Source organism: Pyxicephalus adspersus, chromosome 2 (genome assembly GCF_032062135.1).
Source record: "Pyxicephalus adspersus chromosome 2, UCB_Pads_2.0, whole genome shotgun sequence".
NCBI lineage: Eukaryota > Metazoa > Chordata > Amphibia > Anura > Pyxicephalidae > Pyxicephalus > Pyxicephalus adspersus.
Window position 1 is genome coordinate 14,201,687 of NC_092859.1, and position 27,471 is coordinate 14,229,157.

At 39.2% G+C, this 27,471-nt stretch overlaps 1 protein-coding gene across 1 annotated transcript; it reads right to left on the reverse strand.

Annotated features, from left to right (window-relative positions):
* Positions 1-902: 902 nt before the first annotated feature.
* Positions 903-27,103, reverse strand: LOC140322952 (intercellular adhesion molecule 1-like). Its single transcript, XM_072399623.1, has 8 exons — positions 26,362-27,103; positions 11,928-12,179; positions 9,954-10,268; positions 8,820-9,086; positions 7,474-7,743; positions 5,363-5,605; positions 3,940-4,203; positions 903-1,605 (listed from the first exon to the last, which is right to left on the reverse strand). The coding sequence occupies exons 1-8, from the start codon at positions 26,417-26,419 to the stop codon at positions 1,427-1,429; spliced, it is 1,848 nt and encodes a 615-aa protein (XP_072255724.1). The 5' UTR covers positions 26,420-27,103; the 3' UTR covers positions 903-1,426.
* Between the last annotated feature and the right edge of the window lie 368 nt (positions 27,104-27,471).

A 27,471-nucleotide genomic window follows, 5' to 3' on the forward strand; every position in this document is an offset into this window, starting at 1 on the left:
ATTAAGAGGTTTCATTTACAATAAAAAAGGTAAAAAAAAGTTGGGGTTATAGATAGTGTAAAGGCTGGAGCTAGATTTATAGAGGGGGTTAGGGTTGGAGTAAGAGATAGTGTAAAGGTTGGAGCTAGGGATATAGAGAGAGTTAGAGTTGGGGTTATAGAAGCATAAAGGTTGGAACTAAGGCTAGAGGGAGGGTTAGGGTTGGGGTTATAGATAGTGTAAAGGTTGGAGCCTGGGTTATAGAGAGGGTTACGGATGGGGTTATATTGTAAAGGTTGGAGCCTGGGTTATAAAGAGGGTTAGGGTTAGAGATAGTGTAAAGGTTGGAGCCAGGGTTATAGAGAGGGTTATGGATGGGGTTATAGATAGTGTAAAGGTTGGAGCCAGGGTTATAGAGAGGGTTATGGATGGGGTTATAGATAGTGTAAAGGTTGGAGCCAGGGTTATAGAGAGGGTTACGGATGGGGTTATAGATAGTGTAAAGGTTGGAGCCAGGGTTAGGGTTATAGAGAGGGTTAGGGTTGGGGTTAGAGATAGTGTAAAGTTTGGAGCTAGGGATATAGAGAGGGTAAGGTTTTGAGGTTACAGATGGTTACCGTGAAGTTTAGTGCCAGGTTGCAATGAGGCAATTTGACTCTCGCAGTTCTGATTTCAATAGCCTGCCAATTACGGCCATCAGCCATTAGAAAATTACCTCTTTCCTGTCCTTTTATGTCTGTCCTTCTTTCTGCCCCATTCCCAATGTCCTCATTCACTAAGCTAAGTGAAATATCCTTAGCATGGGGATAATTCACTTTGCTAAGTAAACAGCCTGCTTTTCTTCAGTAAATCAAGCCCAATACATCAATCAATCCTGCCTATGTCCTGCCTTATCCTTTGTAGGGTTTACACATCTTTTCACATCTATTACCGTTACAATTCATGTGCTGTTGCTCCAAACCAAAATATCAAACTCTGTACTACAATATGCTACACTTTAGTGTTTTCCTATAGTATCCATATATTTTACAAACATGGCATCATTTCCAAACTAGAACAATATAATTTCACCCTTGCATGAAAGAAACAAAAATTTATAGAAGAACACAGTAAAACGGGTGTAGATAAGTGTGACATCATACTAACAAACACAGAAGTTGAGATCCGTACATTATATACAAATCCATTGAAATCTTCTATATAATTAAAATCCAGATGGCAATTTAAATAAAAAAATAGGACAAAGGATTTCTTCATGTACACAAGCTCCATGACCAAAGTGTTCATACATGGATGTGTTGTATGTTTTGGACTAGGCCTGGTCCTTTTTTGGGCATGGTCATTGTCCTATGCGTATTCAGAATCCTGTATTCAGAATATCTGTGCTAACAGCACTGTAGGGACCAGTTAATGCACAAAATTCGGCTATAATGGAGAACTTCCAGTCCTACACCGTGCTATTTTCATGCAGTGGAACTTCTGTCTCACGATGTGGTTTTCGCTTCAAAAGATCATACCACCCTCTTTTTCCATTTTTCCAGATTGAATAGAAGACAAGGCCTATTACGGTAAATAGAACAAAGGCTCCTATAAGAGAACCAATTATTATCCAAAGTACAGAGTTATCTGTAAAGAAAGCAGAAAAAAAACAAGTCAGTGTCATACATTCATGCTTATGAACCAAACTAAACACATTCTGGATTTCCATTTATTGATATGTTTCTAATGAAATATATCTATATCATAATTATTCAATAGGATATGTATAGAGTAGGGATGAGCGAGCATGCCTCTGGCATTCTCATAAAAATTTCCTCGAACTTCCGCGAAATTTGGGCAAAAATATTGGAAATCACTATCGGAGGATTATCACGGCTGCATTCATAAATGGAGCCGCGATACTCCTTCTCTCAGACTGCAACAGCAATCAGGGGAGCAGAGCTGCTCCCCTCCCCTAATTGCTGTTGCCACCCTGTAGTATGTGTTCCTGCATAGAGTTTCCCTATTCAGGAACACAGGACTCCAGTGTTTTTGAATAGAGAAACTCTATCCAAGAACACATAGAACTTGTAAAGGGCTGCAAGAGCAATCAGCGGAGCTGAGCCGACAGCTCCACTCCCCTGATTGGTCTTGCAGGTCCCAAGAATTTGGTCTCGGCGGCCGAATTTACAAAGGCCGTTCTCGTCTATTTTGAGTAAATGTTTTTAAATAACGCAGTGTTTTGTGTGAAATGTTTATTAGATATGTGAATCTTGTCGTCTTAGGACAGGAAGTGTGTTATTATCAGGTAAAAATAAATAGAAATGAGAGTTTGGATGGACTTCAGACCCAACTCCAGGGGCAGCTGTTATTAGGTATTTTTTATCTGTTTGTGCTGTGATTTGTGAATGGCACAGAGAATAAGTAGAGGCACAAAGCAGGAAATAATGTATTACATTCCGATGCAGCAGGGAGCCAGAAATGCAGCTCCCAGCTGTATAGCTCAGTGGAACTTAGAGAGAATTTATTATTGTAAAAACATGAGGATATTAAAATATAAAATAAAGGAGACCCACTGCATGGATTACTAGCTCATTGTCTAGGTAACCATGTCTAGCCTACAAACAATACAAAGCTGTCTCTTAACTGTCCTGACTACAGTAAATACAAATTGATTATTGCGTCTGGAGGAACCTTGGTTGAGAATTACTGAATTATATCTATTTATGGAGAGATTTCTATTTACTTCCTGTCCTGGAGAGTAGTAAGTAAGAGGAAAGATGGGCTTTCCCTCATAGACAGTCATTACCAGAAGAGGTGTTCTTGCAAATTTCCCCTTGTGTCTTTTTCCAGTATATCTAAAATTTTGGATCTTTTTGTCTTTATGAAGATAGCACGAAAATATAACTCGAACGCTTAAATTAGAAGGTGTCTTTGGCCATGTCTTAACAAGTTTAGTGGATTTGATTCTCCTCTGGCAGCACTCAAAAGATTGGTGGTTGAAGGTTGGTTCTTTGTCGATATGGGCACTTAGATTGAAGAACTAAAATTAGAAAGTTTAAAGCCCGGAATGAATTTTATTCAGACTTATATTATCAAAATCCGACTTGTTTCAGGGCTTCAGCAGGCCCTTCTTTGATGGTGCTTAAACAAAATGAGTATTTGAAAAGTTGTAGAGATCCTGGGAGCTAATTAGTGTGGTCACTCAAACCAAAAGTGTTCATACATACTACCACTTAGGATCCCAACACTCTACTTCGTTCAGTGGTTCCAAACCCTAATGTACAGAGACCCTTTGAACCCTAGGCCTGGGGATCCTGAATTTTGGCTTTGTATGACCTAAGAGTCGGAATAAAATTAAATCATGACTTTCATTGTGCTTTTGGGGTTTTCTTCACTGTACCCCCAATATCTTCTTTAAACACTAATCTAAAACCTAAATAGGGAGGAATATTTACCATTTAAAAAATAAAGAGGTAAAGGAATTATATCAGGATGACTTACAGTGTGATATTTAGTAAATATATATATTTGTGTGAAAATTGGCCACAGTGTTTAATTACAGGTACAAATTAATTTGATGATGGACACCGAAGTTCTTAAAAGAGCTATGGCATCAGTTTGTCCGTGTTACAGTATAAGGTTTACAATAGGGAAGTTGGGTGAGAATAGTATTGTGATACAGAATACCCAATTTCCACTCAAATAGAAGTTTTAATTTTTAAATGTAATGGCCCTGATTTATTAAAGCTCTCCAAGGCTGGAGAGAATACACTTTAATCAGTGAAGCTGGGTGATCCAGCAAACCTGGGATGGATCTGGTCCAGGATTCAAAGCATTTGCTAGCAAATAGCAAATGACATTGAATAAATCCACTCCAGGTTTGCTTGATCACCCAGCTTCACTGGTGAAAGTGTATTCCCCCCAGCCTTGGAGAGCTTTAATAAATCAGGGCCAATGTCTCTTCCTGACATCACTTACCACTTTTAACTTCCAATTCCTGCTTTGCTGAAAACTGCCCATGTTGGTTCTTGACTTGGCAGATGTAGGTTCCATTATGTTCAGAAGAAGCTTTACTGATGGTGATAAAACTTTTGTCTTGGGAGAATTCCACCCCTGTAGAGGTGGGGCTTGTCCAGGTGTATTCAGGTGGAGGCAGAGCATCTGAATGACAAGTTAAATTGACAGAACCTCCTGCATTAACCGATGATGTTGTTGATTTCACTGTTGGGGGCTCTGGTGGGTCTGAAAAACAAAAGGTAAATAAAATCAAACATAGGATGAAAGGGCCTAGAAAGACTAACAGGAAAACTAACATGAACCTGAACTCAAAATTCCATAATTAGGATTGTATTTCATCCCAAAGGGTTGATGTCAAGCCGTGTGCAGATCACTCAAGTTCCTTTATACCAAACTCAACAACAGGAACATTAACATGTGGAACATTTGGACCTATTAATGGTACCAAGGTAGAACCTTAAAGATGTGTGTTTGTCTTGAATTGCTCCTGTAAATAGCAATGCAAGTTCTATTATAAGACTGTGTCTATAGGCTCAAAGCTGTATATTGGCAGTATGCAATCTAAGAAGTATCTCAGTATCATACGTGCTTTCTAATATTTGTTTTAGGTGGCTTTCTTTAATCATGAAAGATGAGGCTTCCAGACCCTAAAACCCCCTGTAGCTTCTTCACAAACCTAGCTGCCCTGATGGTCTGGTAGGAACAAATTAGACAAGGAGACTTGGGTGGCATGGTGGCCCGGGGCTTAGCACGCCAGCCTTTGCACTGCTACATCCCAGGTTCAGATCCAAGCCAGGGCGCAAGGAGGTTCTCCCTGTGTTTCCTCCCACATCCCAAAAACAAGCAGTTAGGTTAATTGGCTTCCCCTAAAATTGACTTTAGACTGCATTAATGACATATGACTACAGTAGGGACTTATGAGCTCCTTTGAGGTATGCTTAGTGACATGACTATGGACTTTGTACAAGGCTGCATAATATGTTGGCACTATATAAATGCTGTGTAATAATAAAGATGATGCCATGGCCTATGTACAATATAAAAAGTAATGCAGTGCTGGAAGGTTGCAAGGTTTCTGCTTGTTCAAGGAGCAAGGTTTTACTCCTAATTTACATCGATATCTAGATAAAACAAGTACTTATCTTTTACAGAGGGTGGGTGGATCATTGCAATGATAAATAATAGTTTTACGCAAAATTTGAAATTAGGGGTCTATTTATAAAAGAGGGAATCTGACATTCCTTGGTGGGGATTATTTACTGTCATTAAAACACATGGAAGATTCCAACCAGAAAATGTTTGAGGAAATTCCAGATTTCCTGTTTTATAAATAGAACCCTAAGTAGTACAATCACACATTTATTGTTTGATAGTTTATACATACACTGCACTGTAACTTCTACTGATTTTGTCACTGTTCCTAGATAATTTGATGCTCGGCACGTGTAGACTCCAGACATGTTTCTTTCTGCAGTGAAGTATGATGTGGATTGCAGGGACAGGTTGTTGAAGCTGCATTGTTCTTCAGGAGTTGGGTTGCCTTCAGACCTACAACCAAACATCCTTTCTTGTCCCTCTACCCAGATGATGGAGTCAGGACAAGACTTGGCATTAAACTCTGGAGGATCTGTAACAAGAGAAAAAAAGAAGAGCCGATTATATTCCAACATGTCAATGTACTGTAATATTTTTCACCCTAATATTCTCCAGTCTTCTGAGAAGGCTTTCCATATGGTTTAGAGGGTGTCTGTGCTACTTCCTACAAAATTGATTTGTAAGGTCAGGAATAATGACCAAAAGGCATGATTCCAAAGGGTTGATATCAAGGATGTGTGTCAGGATCCGAACCAAGGGATGTGTCGGTGTCAGGCTACAGCTCTGTCTACTGCTCCACTTGAGGGTTTGCCTTTTGCACTCTGTTTGATTCCTTGGACAAAGATCTTTGATACTTAGTATCTTGCTGAACCTTGAAATCCTGGCCCCTCCCTTGAACTTCCTATTTAAGCCATGTCTCTGAACTTTCTGTTGCCAGATTATTGTGCTCTGCAAATATCTTGCTCCTCCTGCTACTGTCACATTGCACTCTTCCTTGCACTACGTCTCCAACTGACATCTTTGGCTACCAACCAAGGCTTGTGCTTTGACTATGTTTGTGTTTGCTCCTTATCTGCTACCTGCATAGATCCTGGACTGCTTCCGCCTGTATCTGCTTTCTGTTTTAGCCACTGGACTCCGAGCCTGACCCCTGATCCTAACAATGTGTGTAAGTAATTCAAGTACGTTTACACGGAAGTCACCAACCTATGTCTTTATTACGTTGGTTTAAGGCATGGGACACAGGAGACAGGATGCAGGAACAGAAAACTTAGGGTTGTATTTGTGTCAAATGTCTTTTATGCATTAACAGTACCCTTTACTGGATAATTTAAAGAGGTGTCCAAATAAATTTGGCTATTTGCTGGAGTGTTGGACTGGTGTCCACCACCTTTGGCCATGTAGTGTATAACAAAGTTTAAGCTCTGTTGGAACAAAAAACAGTTTTACCATAAAATTTTATAGAACTTCATTCTTTACTGAACTATGTTTGGCTGATTTACATTTGTGGCATTCTAGTCTCTGAAATGGCTTGACAATAACCTGAACCTACACTATGAACCTGGTCTTCAAGGCTTCCCAAACTTATGGACACCTCTATTTATTATTATGTTCACACAATTATTTTCACATTTAATAAAAGGTAGAAAATGTGTGGATTGACCTATGGTTCTTCCATATTTTACTTGCATAGATTGATCTCTCCAAGACTGAAGAAGATAGACTATCATCAACTCTCTCCTCTATGATGCAGTTTGAGCAGCATGAGTCAGTAGTGTTATTCTGATGGTATACTTTATATACATATATATTCATGTATATATATATATATATATATATATATACTTATAAGTGGTATACTCTAACTACTTTTAAAAGCATTGCCTTTGGCGACTCAAGTATTTTGTTATTCAACATTGATACACTTGCAGTTCTAAGAACAAAGCGGTTACTGGCATCTATTGCATCTATTGGCTGTATTCTTGGCAATGAGTAACTCTAACGGATAGATTGATTTGCCGCTCTTTAGCCCTATTGAGCTGTCATATTGAAAGGATTGCCACCCTTGTGAGAATTGTTGTCAATTTATATAACAGAGTTCCTGAGGATGTGGACATGTCTATGAAATGTGTCAATAGAATAGGATGTTGTTATAAGATGCGGCATTGATATATTGCTGTCCTAGGAATACATTTTGGAAGATAGACTATCATGGGTGAACCCAATGTAAAAAAAATGTGAAAAGGTTGGGTGAATCTGGAAAAAAACATAAATTGACTCCTAGGTGAACATTAAGAGAATAACTTTTTTTAAGCACATCACGATAATCTTAAACATTGATAATGTATGCATAATATTGGTTATAATCTCTTCATTACAAAACTTGTTCAAAACACTTACAGTACACAGTGAGGGTCTCGTCTGATGTGTGTATCACCTTTGTATTTGCTTGAATAAATACTTCACAGGTAGCATTAATAGTTGGTTTTCTGTGTTGTATGGTAATATTTTCATTGAGGTCTGAGGAGTTTACCATCTTTTCCACTCCATTCATATTTAGACGCAGACCAAAATATTCCACATTACTCCCAACTATACTACAGCCAACAGCCACCGTGTCACCAAAATTCACAACTTTGCTAGACAATGTTAAGTTCACTGCAGGCAATTCTGTAAAAGAATGGAAATAAGTAATTAAATAATAATCTGTAAATGTGTGGGTAAATACCAATACTCTACATGAAAATAAAACATACAACTTAAGTCTTTTTTTTGTGAATCTCACCCAGATTGCACACATTTATTAAAAACCAAATCTATCCAAGGAAATATAAGGAAGATAAAATCTATTTGGTAACACATATACAATAGACCAGTTTGATTTAGATATTTGAGTTGATTTACTAAGGCAGTATCTGGAGGATGCCAGGATACCGGGCAGATGCGTGCAATATCCTGGGGTGCGAGTGAACCCTAGCAAATCCCTATTTAATGTACAGTGCTGCGTAATATGCTGACGCTACACAAATCCTGTTTATTATTATTATTATTATTATTATTAATAATATATTTATAATAATATTCCCATGCACAATGCAGGACCAGGACTGTTGGTCCTGCATTGTACATAATAGTGTCGGGAAGCTTGTGACCAGAGGAATGTTGAAATCCATTTTAGGTGACTGGTTAGTGGAAAGTCTAAAGAAAAGCATAATAAATTATTACCATTTATTCCTTTCCCATACACAATGAAAGAATTTAGCACTTGCTTAGTATGAGTGTGTTTGAGGGAGGGGGAGGCAGTTGGTTCACTACATGGGCATTTTCTTTTCTTCTCGCCAGTGTTGGACTTTAAAAACATGCAGTAAGGGGGATGACCGTATAACTTGTTTCTGGCAACAATGGTACAAATTTATGTTACACACATTCACAACCACAGAGAGATCATCGATACTTCATGAGTTTCAACACTCCACGTGGTATATTATGAATATCACATTTTCTGCGGATACAATCGATTCATAACTGCTATGTTATTTGATTCAAGAACTGTTGGTGTGCTATCTTTAAAATCTCAAGCTTAAAGTGTCCCCCCCCCCCTGTTGATTGTTGTTTATATGTTTGTTTTTCTATTGTAAAATGATAAAACTAATAAAAAATTATTTGAAAAAAAAAAAAAAAACATGCAGTAAAGACAAAAGGAAAAGATGACAGTATTTACACTATCGTGAGAAATGTGCCCTTACCATAAATAAATATAGTTTTCTCGCTTTGCTTGGAGAAACTGAAGACCTCAGATACACAAACCACTTTATGTGGACCCACAGGTAGGTCATCAGTATTTAGAGAAAATGAAAGAAATGAATTTCCAGAACCAATGGCTTTGTCATCAACAGACAATTGTGTCCTGTTATCTTCAGTAGGAAATCCATTCAGGACTTTACACTGAATATTAGTCATAGTCCCTTTTTCTACCCATTCCTCAGTCGTAATGTGGGGATTCTCTGGCAGAGCTGCAATCAGAAGTGAAACACAAATAATTTAGTGATGCTTGTTACATAGGTAGGTTTATAATATTTACAACTGCTCTTCTCCTTCCAAGCCAGTGCAAGTAAACTTTGGGTAAGTTGAATGCCTGTTGCCCCACTCACCAGTACCATGTCCTATGGTAATGTATGAGGCAGGTAAACAGGTATTTAATACACTCATAATTAATGTAGTGACTTGGAAACAGCAAAGCATTTTAACATGAGGGAAAGCGGGGTTGGGGTAGCTACATAAACATTGCTGGCCTGTAGTTGAACAATTATAAGTTTTTTTCTAGGTAATATGAAAAGCTCACCCAATGGTGTACAGGTACAGACAGAGCTGGCAAGACACTCAAAAGCCTTTATACGATGTACCAAATCATAGAAAAATATCCTTTGCAAGGAACCGAAACTAATCTGGCTTGGGCAGGTGGATCAATGTGCAAGCAAATGTTTTTACACTACTGGTGTCAAAGGTGGTCAAAGAAGAATATTGACAAAAGGGTCTTTACAAGGTGTTATGTTGATGGGGGTTATTTTCATGAATATGACATGAGTTTGGGACCCCCATCAAACAGTGGACTGTAAAATTCTATTGACTCCAGTTGAGAATGGCTGCCCAGGCTCTGCATTTTATGAAACAGAATTCTGTGGATACATCTACAAGAAAGTCCATCACTGAGTAATGGGGAGCCTGTACATTTTACTATTCTCCATCACAGACATCCTTTAAAATGTCTAAGGAGATCATTTTATAATGCTTCCTAAATAACATTTTCTTCATTGAATAGGAAGATGTTTAGAAGCTGGAGATCACATAGAAACATATGTAACACATATGATGTGACTTACCAAATGTCCGGACAAGGACGCTAGATGATTGCACAGTGGTATTGGTGACTCTTGTAAGATTTAGTGTGACCTGGCAGGCAAAGTCCTGCATGTTGTCACTACGTCTTGTGGTGAATTTAAATGTTTCCGTCAGATTTTGTGGCTCTCTTCTAGTGTCCTCTTCAAATGTTTTATTGAGAAATACCTCTCCTCTTCTGGTCACTGATAAAATGACGTATTTGACAGGAGCCACGTCATACACTGAACAGGTGACTTCATGCTCTTTGTCCTCTTCCAGTCCCTCCATCAGGTCTATGGTCATTTTAGATGGCAGAGCTGCAATGACACAATATTTAATTTACTCCGCTATGCACCTAGAGTGACATAATTATTTATAGCAAAATTTGCAGTGGAAATCAGGTGCTAATATGCACTATGTGCTGTATAAAGCCTGAAAATCTCAGGTAGTTTTGGAGTCCCAACAACTTTATCTTTTTTAATTGAAGTTAAACTTTCTGCACTACTCGGAACAAGATTTTACTAATACATTTACTGCAAAACAAAGAGAAAGATTTCTTTTGTAGTGGTGAGTTTTTGGGGCTAAGTGTGCAATATCTAGTGGAAGATCGGGCACACAGTCCAATACTTGTGTGTGAGGGCAAATTTAAGACTGTCTGGCTGTAGGCAGCATCTCAGTGGACAGACAAATGTGTATGCTGCAAGATGGATTGCAGGTGAGAAACCAATGTTTGCTCTGGAGGTTGTATCCTAATGGAGAGATTATTGTGTATACTAAAAGTTAGGTTTCAGTGGAAAGACCAAATGGTATTCTGGAGGTTGGATCTCTGGGGATCAATCAATGTTTGCTCTGGAGGTTTGATCTCAGGTTAGAAAGCAATGTGGGTTCTGGAGTTTGTATCATAATGGGGAGAATAATGTGCATATTGAAAATTGGATCTCAGTGGAGAGACCAAGATGTGTGCTCTAGGTGGCATCTCAGTTTAGGGACCAATGTTTGTGCTGGATGATGGATCTCTGGGAAGAAACCAATGAGTGCTCTGGAGGTTGGATCTTAGTAGACAGACCAATGTATGTGCTGAAGGTGACATCTCAATTGAGAGAAGAATGTGTGTGATGGAAGTTGGATCTCAGTGTAAAGACTGATGGACATGCTGTAGGTGAGATCTTAATGAGGAGACTGGTCTGCTGGAAGTTTGATCTCAAGGCAAAGAACAATATATATATATATATAATTTATTAATTTAGTGGCAGAAGTAGAGATGCAGTGGGTGACCGCAGTTACAGGGTCCCTGAAAGATCAGAATAAGCATTCCAAGATGGGGGACTAATTAAAGACAGGTAGGTCTTACCAAGAAACTGGAAAGTTCCAGCCATGTATCCTGTGTGCTATGGGGGCAATATGGGTGTAGGTCCATGTGAAGCATTGGGCTGACATGTTATAGTTGGAGATTTTAGAGAAACGGATGTAGTGTCTGTCTGAATATACCCGTGGTATGCCTGAGCCAAACAAGCTGTGTTCTTAATGGCAGCAGATTAGAGGTCCAGTCTATTAATTGAGAAAAACCAGTTCAGGAAAGGTGTGAGATTGGGATTGGAAAAAATCTGTATTAAGAAGGAAAAAGACAAAACTGAGCAGCAAATACCTGAAAGTGTTAAGGCATTGTGTGTATTATGCTGAATGTATTACTTTTATGTCTTCCAAAAATATTGGGCAAAAAGTCATGAACATACTCTGCCAGGTAGACTGAATCCTTGCAAAATTTTCCACTTGAATTAATATACTGAAATGCTGTATTACATTTAATATATAAACTTATATTTAGGTATTTCTATATGGAGCAGAGGAATAGGCAGCCTTTCTTTATTTAATATTTTCTTGAGATTTGATATATAAACTTTTATATACATGGCGGATCATTTTCACACATCCATATTAATGTAGTGTGTTGAAAAACATGTATAGGAATAACATACCATAAGGAATCACTCTGCCCTCGCTTCTTCCGTAGCTTGACTCTTCTTCTGCCAGACATTTAATGGGTGAATCTGCCCAGTCACTAACTCTGACCTGAACTGAAGAGAAATAGTCTTTGGTGTCAGTTTTCTCCTTTGTTTGTCTGGATTCCCACACCAAATCTTTACAGTTGCTGGAGCAGTTTAAGGTAGCTGTTTCTCCTAATAATACAAAATCTTTATCACTTTCAATCTTCACTGTACAGATGTTCCCTAAAAAAAGAAAACATAAAACAATGATAAGGAAAAGAACGATATACCAGAATAATAAAACACGACCACCCCATGCTTGATCATCTTTACTTATTATGTGACATCCTCAACTATCAAACTTCCTTTTCACCCTTTCTGTAATCACTATAGAGTCTGACCGGGTCAACCAGTTCATTAATCATATATATGACACGTGTTTAGAATTAGATATGGATATGAAATACACACTTTCTTCTTGTCCTCTACAATGCAAACTCTTCTGGTCTTACCTCGACCTTCATTTTTGATAGGTGCAAAATATATTAATACCAAATAAATAGTATCAAATATAAAATGAACGTAACACTCATTACTATAAATTTAGAATGTAATATTGTCAAAATAACAATTTCCAGGAATTGTAGAAATCTGAGGCCAATTTGAAGTTATTGGGGGTTATTAATTCTTCAGTACTTGTGACCTACCCTGATGAGCAATGGAGAAGGGAATGCTATGTGATTTGAGGGGATCCAGCCATGTGACTTTGACAGGTCACATGATCAGACAATTTTCAGAGTCTCCATAATGTTACACGCGTGTCCTAATTATGGCAAATTTGAAGCAATAACTTCCATTCCGCCTTCACTGGAAATTCTGCTTATTGATTGCAAATGGCAAATATTTTAGAGTGTAACGTCATCAAAAACTTTCTGTTAAGTGCATCCATGGAGCAAGAATGGAGTTACACACTCAGGATTATAGTTCTGCCTTGTTAGAGACATTTCCCACTCATTTCTACTTCCCAATGGAATGACGGGTTAACGGTGACTTCTTCCCGATCTGAGCAAATCAGAAATTAGTGATGGTGATTAGTATATAATACTTTACTAAATTCTTAAATGAAATCACCCCCAACAAAATAATTTTTGTATTCGGCCACTGTGATGTCTTAATGGGCCAGTTGTCGCTTCTTATTTTTCAGCAGCCAGTTACCTGAGGATGCAGTGCCTGATCTTGCTCCGCTCATGTGCACAATCTAGCAATGCAATATCTAGAGAGCCGATATTAGAAACCCAGAAAAAGGCGGACAACTCCCAGTGTTTTCAGAAATAACGATTTGGGCATTTTTTTTACAGGTTTACCTTGTTGTGCACAATATTAGAGAAAGATACCATAGAGCCTGCTGAGATGTGTGACATGGAAATCCTAGGAGGCTGCGCCCAGCTAAAAGGGGTTGGGGAGGACACTGGTAATGTAAAAAGATACCTTTCCAATTGATTTCTAGATAGCTGTCACATAAAAAGCGTCTCAACTGGAAGATTTGTTCTATATGCCAACTCCGGTGGCAACTTCAAATGTTGTATTTACCTTTACTTTCCATTCACCACTCCTGGTGATGTTGGTGATAAGGACAATTAGAGGGTGTGGATCCCAGTCCCCCAGTAAGGGGGGAAGCTAAATTGCCATCTTTTGGAGTGGAATCTGATGTGAGAAGCCAAGTTTAGAGAGTATTCTGCAGCATATCCCTCCATTTCACCTTGAAGACGGTCAAAGGACCTGAATATGTCTGCAAGAGGTTGCATTTCTGCATAATTACGGCTCCTTATCCGGGATGCATGTCTGGAGTGTCCATGGCTATGTACAAATGTGAGATGATTCTCACTGGACAGAAAAGTCGGGCTTATCTTGGGTGAGATTGTGACGTCTACAATGGAAGCCAAGAGTTGTTCATGGATTCGTCCAGACGGATCCATGAATGACTGATGGCGAATGACCAATCTACAAGTCAATGGAGAAGAACACAGAAGGGTTTTGCTCACTCATTCTCCCTCTCCATAGAACTGAACAGAGCTTGTTCATTCATCTGTCACTCTTTTGTCGCTGGAAATACTTACAAAAGATTGTTTCCAGCGACATAATGTGTGTACACAGCTTAGAGGGACTGGCAGGGCCAAACACTCCATCACTTCCAGGAATGTAATGTGGCTCTGCTGCACCTTGCTGATCATAATACAAGAGTGTTGTTGGTGTGCTGAGGTGTAGCCCGAGGACAGGTATGGGTCGGGTTCCATGTGTGACATGGAAATCCTTGGAGGCTGCTGGACTAATCTGTTGATCTCCTTCATCTAGGTGAAAAAATAGAAAATGGGTGGATGCAAAATCCTAATATTAAGAAAGGAGGAGAATATGAATAAGCTAATGTGACATTTATGGTGAAAGGTCCGCCTTAATTGTAAAGTCAATATGTTAATTCATTTTGCTATCTGGCAAGGCAGATAAAGTCAGAGGGATGTCAGATGATTGTGCTGGAAATAATTTTTTTCTGATTGTTTCCAGTGATAGATGAATGAAAGAGAGCTGTACACACAGTGCCATCCAGTTCTTTTAAGAGGAAAATGGAAAGGAGAAGAGGCACCCGGCTGTACGCTCCTCCATAGTAATGAACAGAAGTTGTTATAGCTGCTTGCCCGGAGTTCACATTTAAGATGCCTATCCTTTGCTGATTGCACAATTGGTATGTGTCGAATGCAACAAAAGCCATTCTGTTTTTTTTCTTAAGAAATTCAACCCACAAACCTCTATTTAAACATTCTACAGGTCTGAACTCGCCACTTGACAGGAAATACAAACATCTGTCTGCATGCTATAATAATGAACATTAGTAATGCACCATGAAAACCCAAAGCAAACAAAAATGTATATAAAGAAAAATAGGCAAAATGCCCCTTACTTTTAGACAATCACAATCTGCTATTTTTGTAGCTCAGTGCTTTCCTTTCACCCATCTGCCCCAGGCACTCGCCCCTAAGTGCTCATAAACACACATCCTTTGGCAAGGTATATTGGGTTGCCATTAAGAACAAATATGAGCCCACAGAGACCTGTCACACCTGTTACAGGTTGACATTCAAAAATCCGGCAACCTCCAGACCCGAGGAGTGCCGGATTTTTGAAGGTTTTATATGCTGTATATATTAAAATGAAATAACACTAAATGAAATGACACTAAAGGAAAAGCAAATTAAATTTTCAAGTGCACCAACTAAATAAAACCGTTTTATTCAGTTTTAGTTCAACTAAACAAAATAGTGCCTCCGATTTGTAAACATTACTGTACCCTCGAAAAGAAGCAAAACCAGGCTGTCAGGATGATCATTATCATGACTGACAGTAACAGCATCAGGAACAGCTTCGTTTTATGGAGGAAAAGCAAGACCTAACAGCTGATTCTGGAGTACAGCACCATCCAAACATAAAAAGCGCCTCCAGAAAACATTGTAAATTTGAAAATGCATTCAGAAATCCATGCCGGAAAACTGAAGGACCTGGATTATTGAAGGCCGGATTTTGAATGAAACCTGTAGTATGGTATGATGGCAATCCATACACAAGTAAGCATGTTGCACTTTTTTAATGGCACCTCATGCATTTCTATTTTGCCTTTTGGTGCATTTAAATAAATTAGCTGCCATATTGTTATTGCAAGACAAAAAAATACCCCAAAATCATTACTGCAGTAAAAGTTGACTCAAAGCATTATTTCTTAGTTTACAAAGTAGGGAAGGGGTAGACAGGATGTTAACATGATGCCATGTTTACTAACTGAGCCCAAGATAAGTCCCTTCTCCACCAGATGTGTTTCTGCTCATTGCACATGTGCTTGGCCCGGCTATAGAGAATAATGATCATTTGGTGGGCAGGAGTCTAACTGAGTACTAAAATATTCCCCTGGAGCTGGCTCTATACATGTGTACTGGAATAAGGGGGCAGACCGAAAAAGGGTATTGTGTGGTAGGATCTCTTAGCTCAGTGGTCCCCAACCTTTTGAAGCTCATGGACCACTAAATCTACAGACTCCGGACCGTGCATGTAAGGGGAGGCGTGCGTTACTCAAAGGGGAAGAAACTTCCCCCAGAGTGATGTCATGATGCCAGAACCAACCTAACTCTACCTATCTCAAGTCTGAGCCTGCAACGGGAGTAGGTGGGTTGTGTCCACCTGTACTTTTCCATCAGAATGCAGTTTTTCTCAACCAGCATTCCATGGAACCCCAAGGTTTCTTCGGAGATTGCTAGGGGTTACTTTAGCAATGAGCAATTTGCAACTTTTAGGTCAGATTAAGTGACACCAATGATCTTTTTGTAGGGGTGATAATCTTCCCTCTGGCAAGCAATGTAAGAGACATTTTTCTCAATGTCCACCACATTAATTTTCTGTGATTTGTGCATAGAGTAATTATAAGAGGGGTTCCTCAAGACTTAAAAGTTATTACAAGGGTTTCCCCATGTTAAGGGTGGCTACATTGGTGGCTACATTGACTTATAGGATCTGTCTGTGTTCCCATTGTAGCCACCCCAGCCTTTGGACTGATGTACATTGGCAACATTTAAGAGTGTCCACAACAAGAGAACTCCCTTCCCTTTCCCTGCTTCATATTAAGTAATAACTGAGTCAGCACCGTACAATGATGACTGTTCAGTGATTATATATATACCCTGCGTGCGCCCTGACGGTTACATGCCTGTTTTACTCTAAGCAGGTCCGGTAAAACGATTACATTTTTTCACTTGTTTAGGTCACTTATTTATACTTTGCTGTTCTTGTCAAATCTTACATAATTTTGCACTGTTGGATAAAGCATTTTTTAGGTCTCTGTTGTTTTTTTTCCTGTCTTGCCACCCCTTGACAATTAGGGAAGCATAAAGTCAGCCAGGAAATGGAGACTTGTCGTTCCATTGCAACTGGAAGTACCGTACCGTAATCTCTCTATAAACAAGTAACATCCTAATGACTCATCCTGGTCCATGCTGAGGTAAGCAGCAGAGGTAAAGGTAATTATTCTATGCATTGTGCATTGGTGATCAGCAATCAGGGGAGCTTAGATTTTCATTATTTTTACACTCTTTAATAAACCAGAAACACACATGCAGACCCACTGCAAATTTAGCTGCTTAACCTACCAATCGGTAACCAATGGATTTTTAACCTCAACACGCTTCATCTATTTAGAATATTCTGCCCTTCCAAAAGTTCCAATAGTGGACCGAGGAATACACTGTATACAAAGTAATAATTATGTGTAAATGATTATGTAAAATGAATGTGCTTTTATCCTATGGGATCCATCTATGAAGCAGTGATTCTGAAATTAACAAAACATTCTTGTAATGGTCAATCATGATCATACTAGTTAAAAATCTACAACAGTCCTTCAATGTTGTTTAGTGATCTGCAATGATGGATCGCTAAATGACCAAATGTGGACAACCACTGTAATTTCTTGTGGTGGAGGAAGCAGCGGGGAGACCTCAACCTCCCTCTCTCTCTCTATAGAACAGAACAGCTATGTGGGTACAGTGCTCGTGTGTCCTAGTATCGCTGAAAACAGTCACGAAAGATTGTTTCCATTAACAGAAATTGGACATCCATGCATAACTTAAAAGAATGTTTCTCAATCAGGTTTCCTCCAGAGGTTCCTAATGTTTCCTTGAGTAATGAGCAATTTGTGCATCCCAGGTCAGTTTAACTGAGACCCATGGCAATCTGTAAGGGTGATATTCTTCTCACTGGCCATCAATGAAGAAGCATTCTTCCCAGTGATCCTCATGCTAATATACTGTGATCTGTGGGTATTAATTCCAGTAGGGGATTCCTAAAGATCTGAAAGTTTTCAAGAGGTTCCTCTATGTAAAGGATGGGAAACCATCTTATTCACTTTATATTGTGTTTAGGGACTAGAAGAATTTAATAGGAATTGTATTCTAACATTTCTAATTTTCCTGATATATTTCTTCTCATTACTATAACTATCCAATTTATTAATATCATTTTTAGGTATGTATTTTAAGCTCGGATCTTTTCTTTTTATTCCACCCAACCACATTCTATAGTTTTCTGCGTTCCATGGGGCCATTGTTTGATTTTTTCATTACATATGGTCATGACCTCTCTCCCCTTCTGGCCAGGGGATCCTTATTAAAAGGCAAAAATCTATTATGCATGGACACCATATAATCACCATTTCCTTTAAATGCTGGCCTTCTGTTAATCTGATTATCTCCTAGTGTGAACCCTATATCAAAGGGTTTGATCTCCTGTGGATAAAGGGATCCATCTATTTACTATCGTTTCCTTTGGATTAGAGAGGGGGCACAATAGTTGTCGTTTTTGTAACTGTCATTTCAATAAAAGTCATTGTTTATCTGACAATGATAAATCTGCTTCTTCTTAAAATCAGCCACATTTTTCATAGACAGCTATTGCTTCTTTTTTGATGATTTTGGGAGGAATCCATGCTATTAAGAAAACAACATCAGTCATTGGCTGTACAGCAGGAGTGATCACTGAGAAATGTCAGGGAACAATTGTATAAAGACCAGATTTTTGCCTTTAATGGTCATGATAGTTTATATTGGTCATCAATGTGTACATAGAGATACATGAGATGTCCAAATTGCCCATTTAGGCTGATACTACCAGTGCAGCAAACCTGATAATTATAATTCTCATCCTGTATCTATAAAGCGCCGACATATTACACAGCATTGTTCAAAGTCCATTGTCATGTCATTAACTGTTCCTTAAAAGGTCTCACAATGTCTCCATCATATTCATATGTTATTAGCAAAGTGCAATTTGATGGGGAAGTCAATTAACTGAGTGTTAATTTTGTTTTTGGAATGTTGGAGGAAACCCTCAGAAACACAGGAAGAACACACAAACGCTATGCTGATATCCTGGCTGAAACCCAAACCTGAGACCCAGCGCTGCAAAGGCCAGACCTCTGAGCCACCGTGCTGCCCAAATAATACTGCCAGGGATGCTACAATCCATGCACCAGGCTCCAAAGAATTTTCAAATTTTGGAAGAATAGAACCTGTAGAATAGGTAAAGGGCTACAAAGTAAAAAGTATTATAGGTCTCTAATTATTCTAGGCATAGTTAAAATAACATTTATTTATTATTTTTTAAAAATGAATACATTCAAATACAATATATACCATATTAGTGGCTTATTTTTTCAATCTTCTATGTATTACCCTTAACTGGCTATTTATTCTTTTTTTTTTATCACATCTCATGATAAGTTTTGGTTGAGCTGTGTGCAAGAATTTCAATACTCAAGAAGAATCTGTTCAAAAAAGCTGTTTTGTCATCTGCCATGCTGGATCACTAAATGATTGTCGGCCGGTATTGTATTCTTTTGGGGAGAACTCAGCGGGGAGTCTCCTATTCCTCCTCCCTCCTTCCATCCCCTGCATAGTATAGGACAGTGTAGACTGTACAGAGTTCGTTCTTTGTACTGTCCTCTGAACATTTACAAAAAGTCCCTATCTTAGCTGCTAAATATTCAAAGCAGCTTCCCATCATCTAGTAGGAAGCACTGCCTGCAGCAGGCTGGGGACAGCATGGGGTGACCACAATGCTTAAGTATTTCTATCTGGTGATCACCCTATTAAAGAAAGTGTTGGAAGGAAACCAGAAATGTAACAGGTTCAGAGGTGTTTTGCTGCTGATCTCATCGGTGTAATGATCAGCATGGTGGGCCTCTGTACATATGTTATATTTTCCTGCTCTTCCTGGGCATACCTTAAGATGCAATACCAGTGATGAGTGCCCTGCTTCCATCAGAGCCCAGGCCGTATCTGACAATAAGTATAGGGCCCGATGTGATTCAGTCTTCATATCAATCATGTCATGTATTTCTGTATTGCAAGTGTTCTAAAATAAGGCAAAGAGGAAATCATGTGAGCAAAAAACCCCACGTTATAAGTTTGTGGTTTAAAGGGGAAGTGCACATGTCGAGACGCTTGTATCTATTGTATTGAGGTTACGGAAATTTAATGTCATGCTGTCACAGTTTCAGTCTTTTGGACCTGCAATATCAGGATCAGCGCTGCCCCAAACACTCCTGCTGGAATGAGAACAAAGGGGTTGATTTATTATATAGGCTATTCATATAGTAGGATAAATTATATGTATATAATATCCTATATTTAGTATCTTTCCATGCAGAATAGAAGAAATTCAACTTCTGGACATCTGGAAACTCAAACTTGATTTCCTCTTTGTCTACACATCACTTTGCATTGACTGAGCTTCTTAACTGACCCCACATGATTCTCACATGTCTATTTCTGGCAGGCCGTGTATAATGTGCAATTCTCTCAATTCACTTTCACCACTCGTCATCATTTCTCTGTCTCTCAATACAATGTTCAACACAGACATCTCAATCTCAGATCCAACAATTTATATTTTCCATCAACTAGATTCTAATACTGCAATAAGTCTGCAAAAGGTCTGATCTCAGCATTGCAACATCAACCATCAAATATGGTTTGACCAAACTTCAAATGCATCAACTATGACACTGGGCTGACTCGGGACAGGCCCTGTACACACGTCAGATTACTGTTGCTGGAAATGATCTTTCGTGGTCTTTTTCAGTGAAAGGAGAACTATTGATCCTTGAACATGCTGCACTGTTTTTTTTCTATAGAAAAGGGAGGACAAGCAAGTGACAATCTACTGTGTTATTCTACGATATATAGTGGTCACCCCAACTCCATTAATATTGATCCACCAGGTCAGATAGATGAAGGATGTTGCTGGATTTATGCGCAACGTTTGACAATTGTTCATCATAGATGACCATCCAGCATTTGCACTTAGCTTTAGGAGTGAGTCCTGAAAGATTTTTGCTTCTATATTGGCTTTTTTTCCACTCCTTGTGCCTTTAATGTAATAACAAATGCTTTAACTGTCTTATGAAGCTTTGGTCAGAAGAACAAGAAGTGGGGATAAATCTTTTTAAGATTGCCATGTGTCTGTCAATGGGTACTCCACCAATTGGCCAATGGGTAAACAATTAATATCTCCCTGATATCTTTTACCCGGATTACTGCAGTTTACCACCTAACTCAAATATCCAACATTTAACCAGCCAATGTGAGCAACCTATTCTGCTTACAATACCAACTCATGTCATTATAATAAGTGTTAGGAAGCACTCTCAGTGGCCGGTAGACTGGAGTGGGAGAGGGTACAGTGAAGAACATCCACATATTCTATGAAAGGCCCCGTCTTGAAGTACCTTGAACCAACTGTAATGATGCACCTAGCAGGGCCTAGGTGATCGAGAATAAATGGGAGCGCAAAGCCTCCCGGGACACCTACGTCACACATCCCGGGAAGCTCTTGGGTGCTCCTTCTGTGCATGCCCGAGTACCTCAGGCATGTGCAGAAGGAGCCTTTTCATGAAAAGGAAAAAAAATTGTGAATCATGAATGAGATTGGCATGTTTTTTCCAACCTACTTCACCCGATCTCGTGCCTTGGTCGGGTGACGGAGGAAAAAAGAACGAGAAGAAGAGGTGAAGATGGCGGCCCGGCCGTTCAAGTTACTTCTTGCCTGGCTGGTGTTCTGATCCTCTTGCCTTTATTACTTTCTGAATCACTCACTCAAAATGAGTAGGAAGCTCAGACCTGATCACAGAGGAGGAAACTGGGAAAACTCTTCCTGCAGCACAACAACATAATCCCAACCTAGGCAAAGTCACTGGGCTGGAGCTCAAGAACTTCTTTTTGCATCCTTACACTGTCTTGAGCTGCCAAAACAAAATGTGCTATTTTTGCTAAGCAGAAGGTCCCTCTTGGTCCTTGTTAACATTCCAGTGCCCTGTTATCTGAATCCTGACTATTAATCTATTTTTTACTCCGGACTGTGGTCTGGTCTTGTCTGAAGATGCTTGTCCAAGCCTCTATTTAAGAACTATGCTCATGACTTAAGATTTAATACTTTAGTTTAGTTTAGTTCACCAGCTGTCAGCAGTAGAGAAAACCTCTTTACTGTATATTATGGGGATCAGAACAAAAGCCAAGCCATCTTAATATGTCCCTGGATGGAGATGCTCAAAGCTGAAAATTAAAAATTCCACTCTGAAATGAAAGATATAGCAAGGCTTAGCCAATGCAGCTACCAAATAATAACAGCTGTCATCGTCTGGCCATACTATACCTGTTATATGTCACCCCATATACCTCTCAATGGCAGGTATAGTATGCTGTCATATCTTGGATTGCTCCAGTTTTTATCCAGGCTTGGACTAGCTTCGATCTGAGTAAGAATTGACTAACCTATCTCCTTAATACCTAGATAAGGTTCATTGTAATCCTGGGGGAAGTCATACCTTCTAATGCCAACATAGAGGGTCTACCCTATAAATCGTCCCACCTTTATGCACCTTTACTGTACTAGACAAAAACTGACCAAGCTTATTCTTCATTTGGAATATTAGTTGTCCAAAACTATTTTAGTGATTGTTTCTGATGACAGTAAAAATTAAAGAGGTGTCTACTGAATATATATAAAGAAGGGAGGTGAAAGAACAGGAGGGGTATCGGTGTGAGGACAACCTCCAACCTTTGATGGTCATTCAAAGTTGTGGGACACCTGTATATGTGATGGATTTCTATTCAACATAGTACAATATACCAAAGGTCGGAGGATCAGCAGCTGTACTCTCTCTCTCAGTGCTAAGCATGAAGAGAATGCCGAGCTATTCATCCACCAAGCTCTGAATAACTTACATATGTCAGCAGCAAAGATTATCTGAAGAATGGCTGGCCATAGCACAAACTGACACTGTTCCCATTCTCTCACCCTCAGTGCCTTATATACACCAACCGTTATATGGCCCTTGTATACAAAGGGTCAACAAGTGGAACTAAACCTAGTCTATAGCACTATAGTTATTAAATTGAAAATACAGAAGCACATACAAATTGTCATATGTCCTATGAGGAATCACGCTTATTAAAATGATTTTCTCAGTGTTGCAACCTAAACCAACCAATCAGAATTTACATTGCAGAACTTGAGAACAGAAGATGATGGATTGTGATTGGTTACTGTTGGTTTCAGCACATGATATCTAGCATCTTACAAACTATTTCCAGGTTAAGGCTGATGGTCTACTGCTGGCATATTGTACATTGGGACCTGTACCAGAATTCTATACTGTGTCTGGGTGTAATTATTTACTCCCTACATTTGATGTTTCCACTGTCATGTAGACCATACAACTAGACCCTGGGCAGGAGTAGATCCATAAGGCAAGCAATATCACAATGTCATTCCATGGACATGTCTTTTATGTCTCTTCAGATCAGAAAAATGTTTTACAAATCACAGATATATCTATACTGGAAGATTAAAGAAATGCAAATTGGTGTTCTGGGAATTGTAGGGTCTGTCCCTGGGAAGTCCACATTCAAGAGATAAGTGGAATTTTGATTCTTTGGCATTTCCATGCAGTTCCAAGGTCAACAATGACAAAAGAAAAAAAAAATCCAAATAGACTCCTACCTTGGCATGCAGCCTGACTAGCCAGGAAAGAGAGGGAAATGGGCATATGTTCCCTCTTCTAAACCCTATCAGGCCATGGGCCTTTCAGAATTTATGAAGTGAATGGCAGCAGCAAAACAGTCTTGTAGCAAAGTCCCTCCGAGATAGCTTTACACAATAATTACACAGGAATTAAAAAAGGAAATATACAGCACAGAGTTTCCCTTATATCCCAAGAGCCTTATGCAAGTATACAGCTTGGGTGACCAGACAAAGGGACGGCAGTGACCCTACACCTCCCCCCCCTTGTCAATTTTCTGCACTATTACATGCCAGGCCACATGCCTTTCAACACTGGAAGAATGTGTGTGTGTGTGGGGGGGGGGGGGGGGTGGGTCGGGGTACTTTACATGCACCCTTAATAATAAAGAACAAAAGGGTGCATGCTTGCTGCCTTCTCTTTCCTGTCAACCTATGAATATACACCCCCCACTGATCCATTTTGCCACCAGTGCCCTGCCAAACACCCAGTATCGGGTTTTATATGACACACCTTGGTATCTCCCACAGGACAATTTCCAAATTCTGGTGCTTATGTGCATAGAGCTTTTTAATGTGCTGAGAAACTTGGGAGTTGCACAATATATTTCAATGGTATGCCAAAACCTTGACTAAATCTCATATATTTTGGCCAAATGCTAAAACACCTGGAAATACGGATATGCTGGCAATCTGTCAGGAAACACTGAAACACATTTCCACTCCAGTTACACCAGTTATTTGGGGTTCAGTTTATTCCACTGACACAAATTACAGTTGCTTATTTTCCTATCGCAAAACACTGATTGGGGCTTATTATACCACCACTTTGATGCCGCTGGTCAATTTATATTCCTTTCCTTTGGTTAACATCTGTGTGTGTTTGGAGTGTGTGTATATATAAGGAGGCGGCACTCAGGGTCCTGCCTAGCCCCAAGCAAATGACCTCAGGAAGTCATTGTTTGCATATGATTTTAGGAAGGGTGGCAGGGCAGGAAGGGAAAAGAATGAATTCCTTATGGTGTCTGCTTCAAAGGCTGTATGATAGATTTTAATATTATGCTTTTTTATATTTGGCATTAAATATCCAATTTGGTTTGTTGAAACAAGCCTTGCCTTTCCTGATTTTACTGTCAATGAACAATTAGCAGTGATCTGCTAACCAACCAAACCTCTAAGACAAATCGCACTGCGGGTGAAATGTGCCAGGGCAAGGAATCCTTTGTGGGGGGACTCTCTCTGTCCACGTTTAGAGAAAAAAGTTCTCTTTGTGATGGCATCACTGGTGTGTGGCTCAGTATCTTGTTACATGTGCCAGCTGTTGGTACTTTGGAATAGTGACAGGGTGGCACTAGGGGGCATAATGGTGGCATTCCACTTTAAGTTTCTAGCTTTAAAAAAATGAAATGTGAAAGGTTGACTTTGTTAGAGCTACCCACTGTCCCTCTTTTATAACTTAATGTACAGTCTTTCAATATTTATGGTATATGTAACTTGGGGTGGAAGGGCCATGCCCTTTGCAACCATACTTTAGCCCCAATTTACAGAGCTAACATGCCACAATAAGGATATTTATCATCAGTGAAAGCTTTGTGATGTGTCTAATTCATTGTGCCCTGTATTACCACCTCGATAAATATATGTATATATGCCTTTAAATCCAAATTCTGCTTAACACCATGGGGGTCAGCCTACAGCTGGAGACCTAACATTGTACAGATTCCACATGACAGCAACATTCTAAACTAAGCACAGCAAAGCATTCAAGACTCTGAGAAACAAACCAGGTAAGGAATGCTAGATACAAAGTAGAATATTTTGCCTCTGCCCTAGAATCTAGTTGTTTTAAATTAATTCACCACAAAACGGGCCAGCTTAGCAGCAATTGCCTTTTGTATTTATTTTTGAAATGTTTTAATTTTTTTTGTATATATTGTTAGTAAAGGATAACATTCAAACCTACCCCGCCCCTCCATCACTACTAAGCATGGTAACGCTGGGTGGCATATCATGGTAGCTAAATCTATCTCCTAAAATAACCCCATCTATTGGGAGTTGTCTGTTCTCCTCGTTTTTGTGTGGGGCTTTTATATGACTGCTTTATTCCCCCTTACAGAGATTACCCAAACCTAGACCATACTGGGCAGTATGGGCTTTAGATTGCAAGCTCCACTGTTATATAGACTCATGCAGGGTTCTAGTTATTCTGTAAAGTCCTATGAAATCTAAAGTCTACACTAGTGTTTGTCAACCAGGTTCCTTAAAAACCTAAGATACCTCCAAATAGTTACTAGCGGTTCCTTGAGCACTGAGCAAACCGTACATCCCAGGTTGGTTACCACTGACACCAATGATCTTTTTGGCCAGCAATGACTGGAGGCATTCTACTCAATGACCACCATGCTATTTAATTTGCTAAGTCAAGGGTTCAATAAGACCTGAAAGTTATTTCAAATGTTCCCTTGTTTTACAAACATTGAGAAAGCCTGGTCTACACTAAGTAATATATATGTCCAAAAAATTTGCAGGTAGGTTAATTGACTTCCCTTCAAAAATGACTATGGTAGGGACATTAGATTGTGAACCCCAGTAATTACATGACTAGGGACGCAAAATATGTTAGTGCTATATAAGTACAAGATAATATTATTAGTATCTTTCTATATTATGTTTGGGTTGCCAATTGGCTAGTATGTTCTCAGCCTGGCCAGTAAAAATGCAACTTGTTGCCAATGGTAATAGGAAAAAGAGAAAAGCTGGTATTTTCCCCAGATAATTAGTATCGTTATCTTACATATACACTCTTAGATCATACCTGCACATCTGAGAACGGTCAAATGGAATACAGCCAGTAGGACCCAAAAGACTCCCATGATTTGGTATGAGCCAGAGGTTTAGCTCCACGCCACAATACGGAGAATCCTGTAAATGTAATATATCAATATATCAATGTCTGGTCGTTCTAATCACTTCTGCTTCAGAGCTCTGATATAATCCAGCCTGAGAACTTCCACTCTTGTTTCCTGTATGCTAGACTTCCCCTTCTCAGGTTCTGCTTGTGCCTCCAATACAAGTACACCAAGGCTCCTTCTTCTGTTCCTTCTCCTTAGCTTGTGTGTGTTCTCTGTAATGAGTTACAGATATGTGCTCACTGCTCAGCCCTCCTCTCTATGAAAGCAGCCCACCCTCTACTTCTCACTGTCTGTTCTTTTCTTACTCTGCTTTCTCTTTTCTATAATGAATTGAAACCTGGAGAAGGAGGGGATTTCCGAATCAATGAGGAACCTGGCACAGCCCTATCAGTGCAAGGTCAGAATAATTGGAATTTCCCAAAAACATTCATTCTCAGCCACAGCTATTATAAATACATTGACTAATTATGGGCACTTACTCTGGAAGGCTACACAGGAAAAATTAGCTTACAACCTAATGCCTATGATACAGTCATCTGCAATAAAGGTGGTTTGGGGGAGAGGCAGTGAACCTTCCAGTAAGTCTTTGGATTGTGGTTAAAAATGAAATGAAAAGAAAATTGTTTGCACTTGTTTGCCATTTGCAAACTCATATTTAATGTATCACGCTCTAAATTTGGTTGTACCTTTATAAATAAAAGTTATTAATATTAATAAAACATATCTCTGCGGATCTTCTATGGTCGCCATCGGTGTTAGGACACCAGCATTGTAAGGAAAGGGTGAAATCCTGCCTGACTATGTAGCGTTTGTATATCATGTTTAGTAATTATTATTATTATTATTTTTATTAATATTATTAAACAGGATTTATATAGCACTGTACATTAAATAGGGGTGACAAATGACAGACATACAGACAGTGACACAGGAGGAGAGGATATATAAGACTATGCAGGAAGAACTTTTACCAACCTCATAGACCCAATTAAAAGTTAAAGAAAATTAAAAAG

What these genes read in the sequence shown, in the direction of transcription:
- LOC140322952 (XM_072399623.1), bottom strand. Translation starts at nt 26,419, where the DNA reads ATGGGAGTCTTTTGGGTCCTACTGGCTGTATTCCATTTGACCGTTCTC. An exon ending in CGTCCTTGTCCGGACATTTG is followed by an intron (nt 9,087 to 9,953) that starts GTAAGTCACATC and finishes TTCTGATTGCAG; the next exon opens with CTCTGCCAGAGAATCCCCAC. An exon ending in GAAAACTATATTTATTTATG is followed by an intron (nt 7,744 to 8,819) that starts GTAAGGGCACAT and finishes ATTCTTTTACAG; the next exon opens with AATTGCCTGCAGTGAACTTA.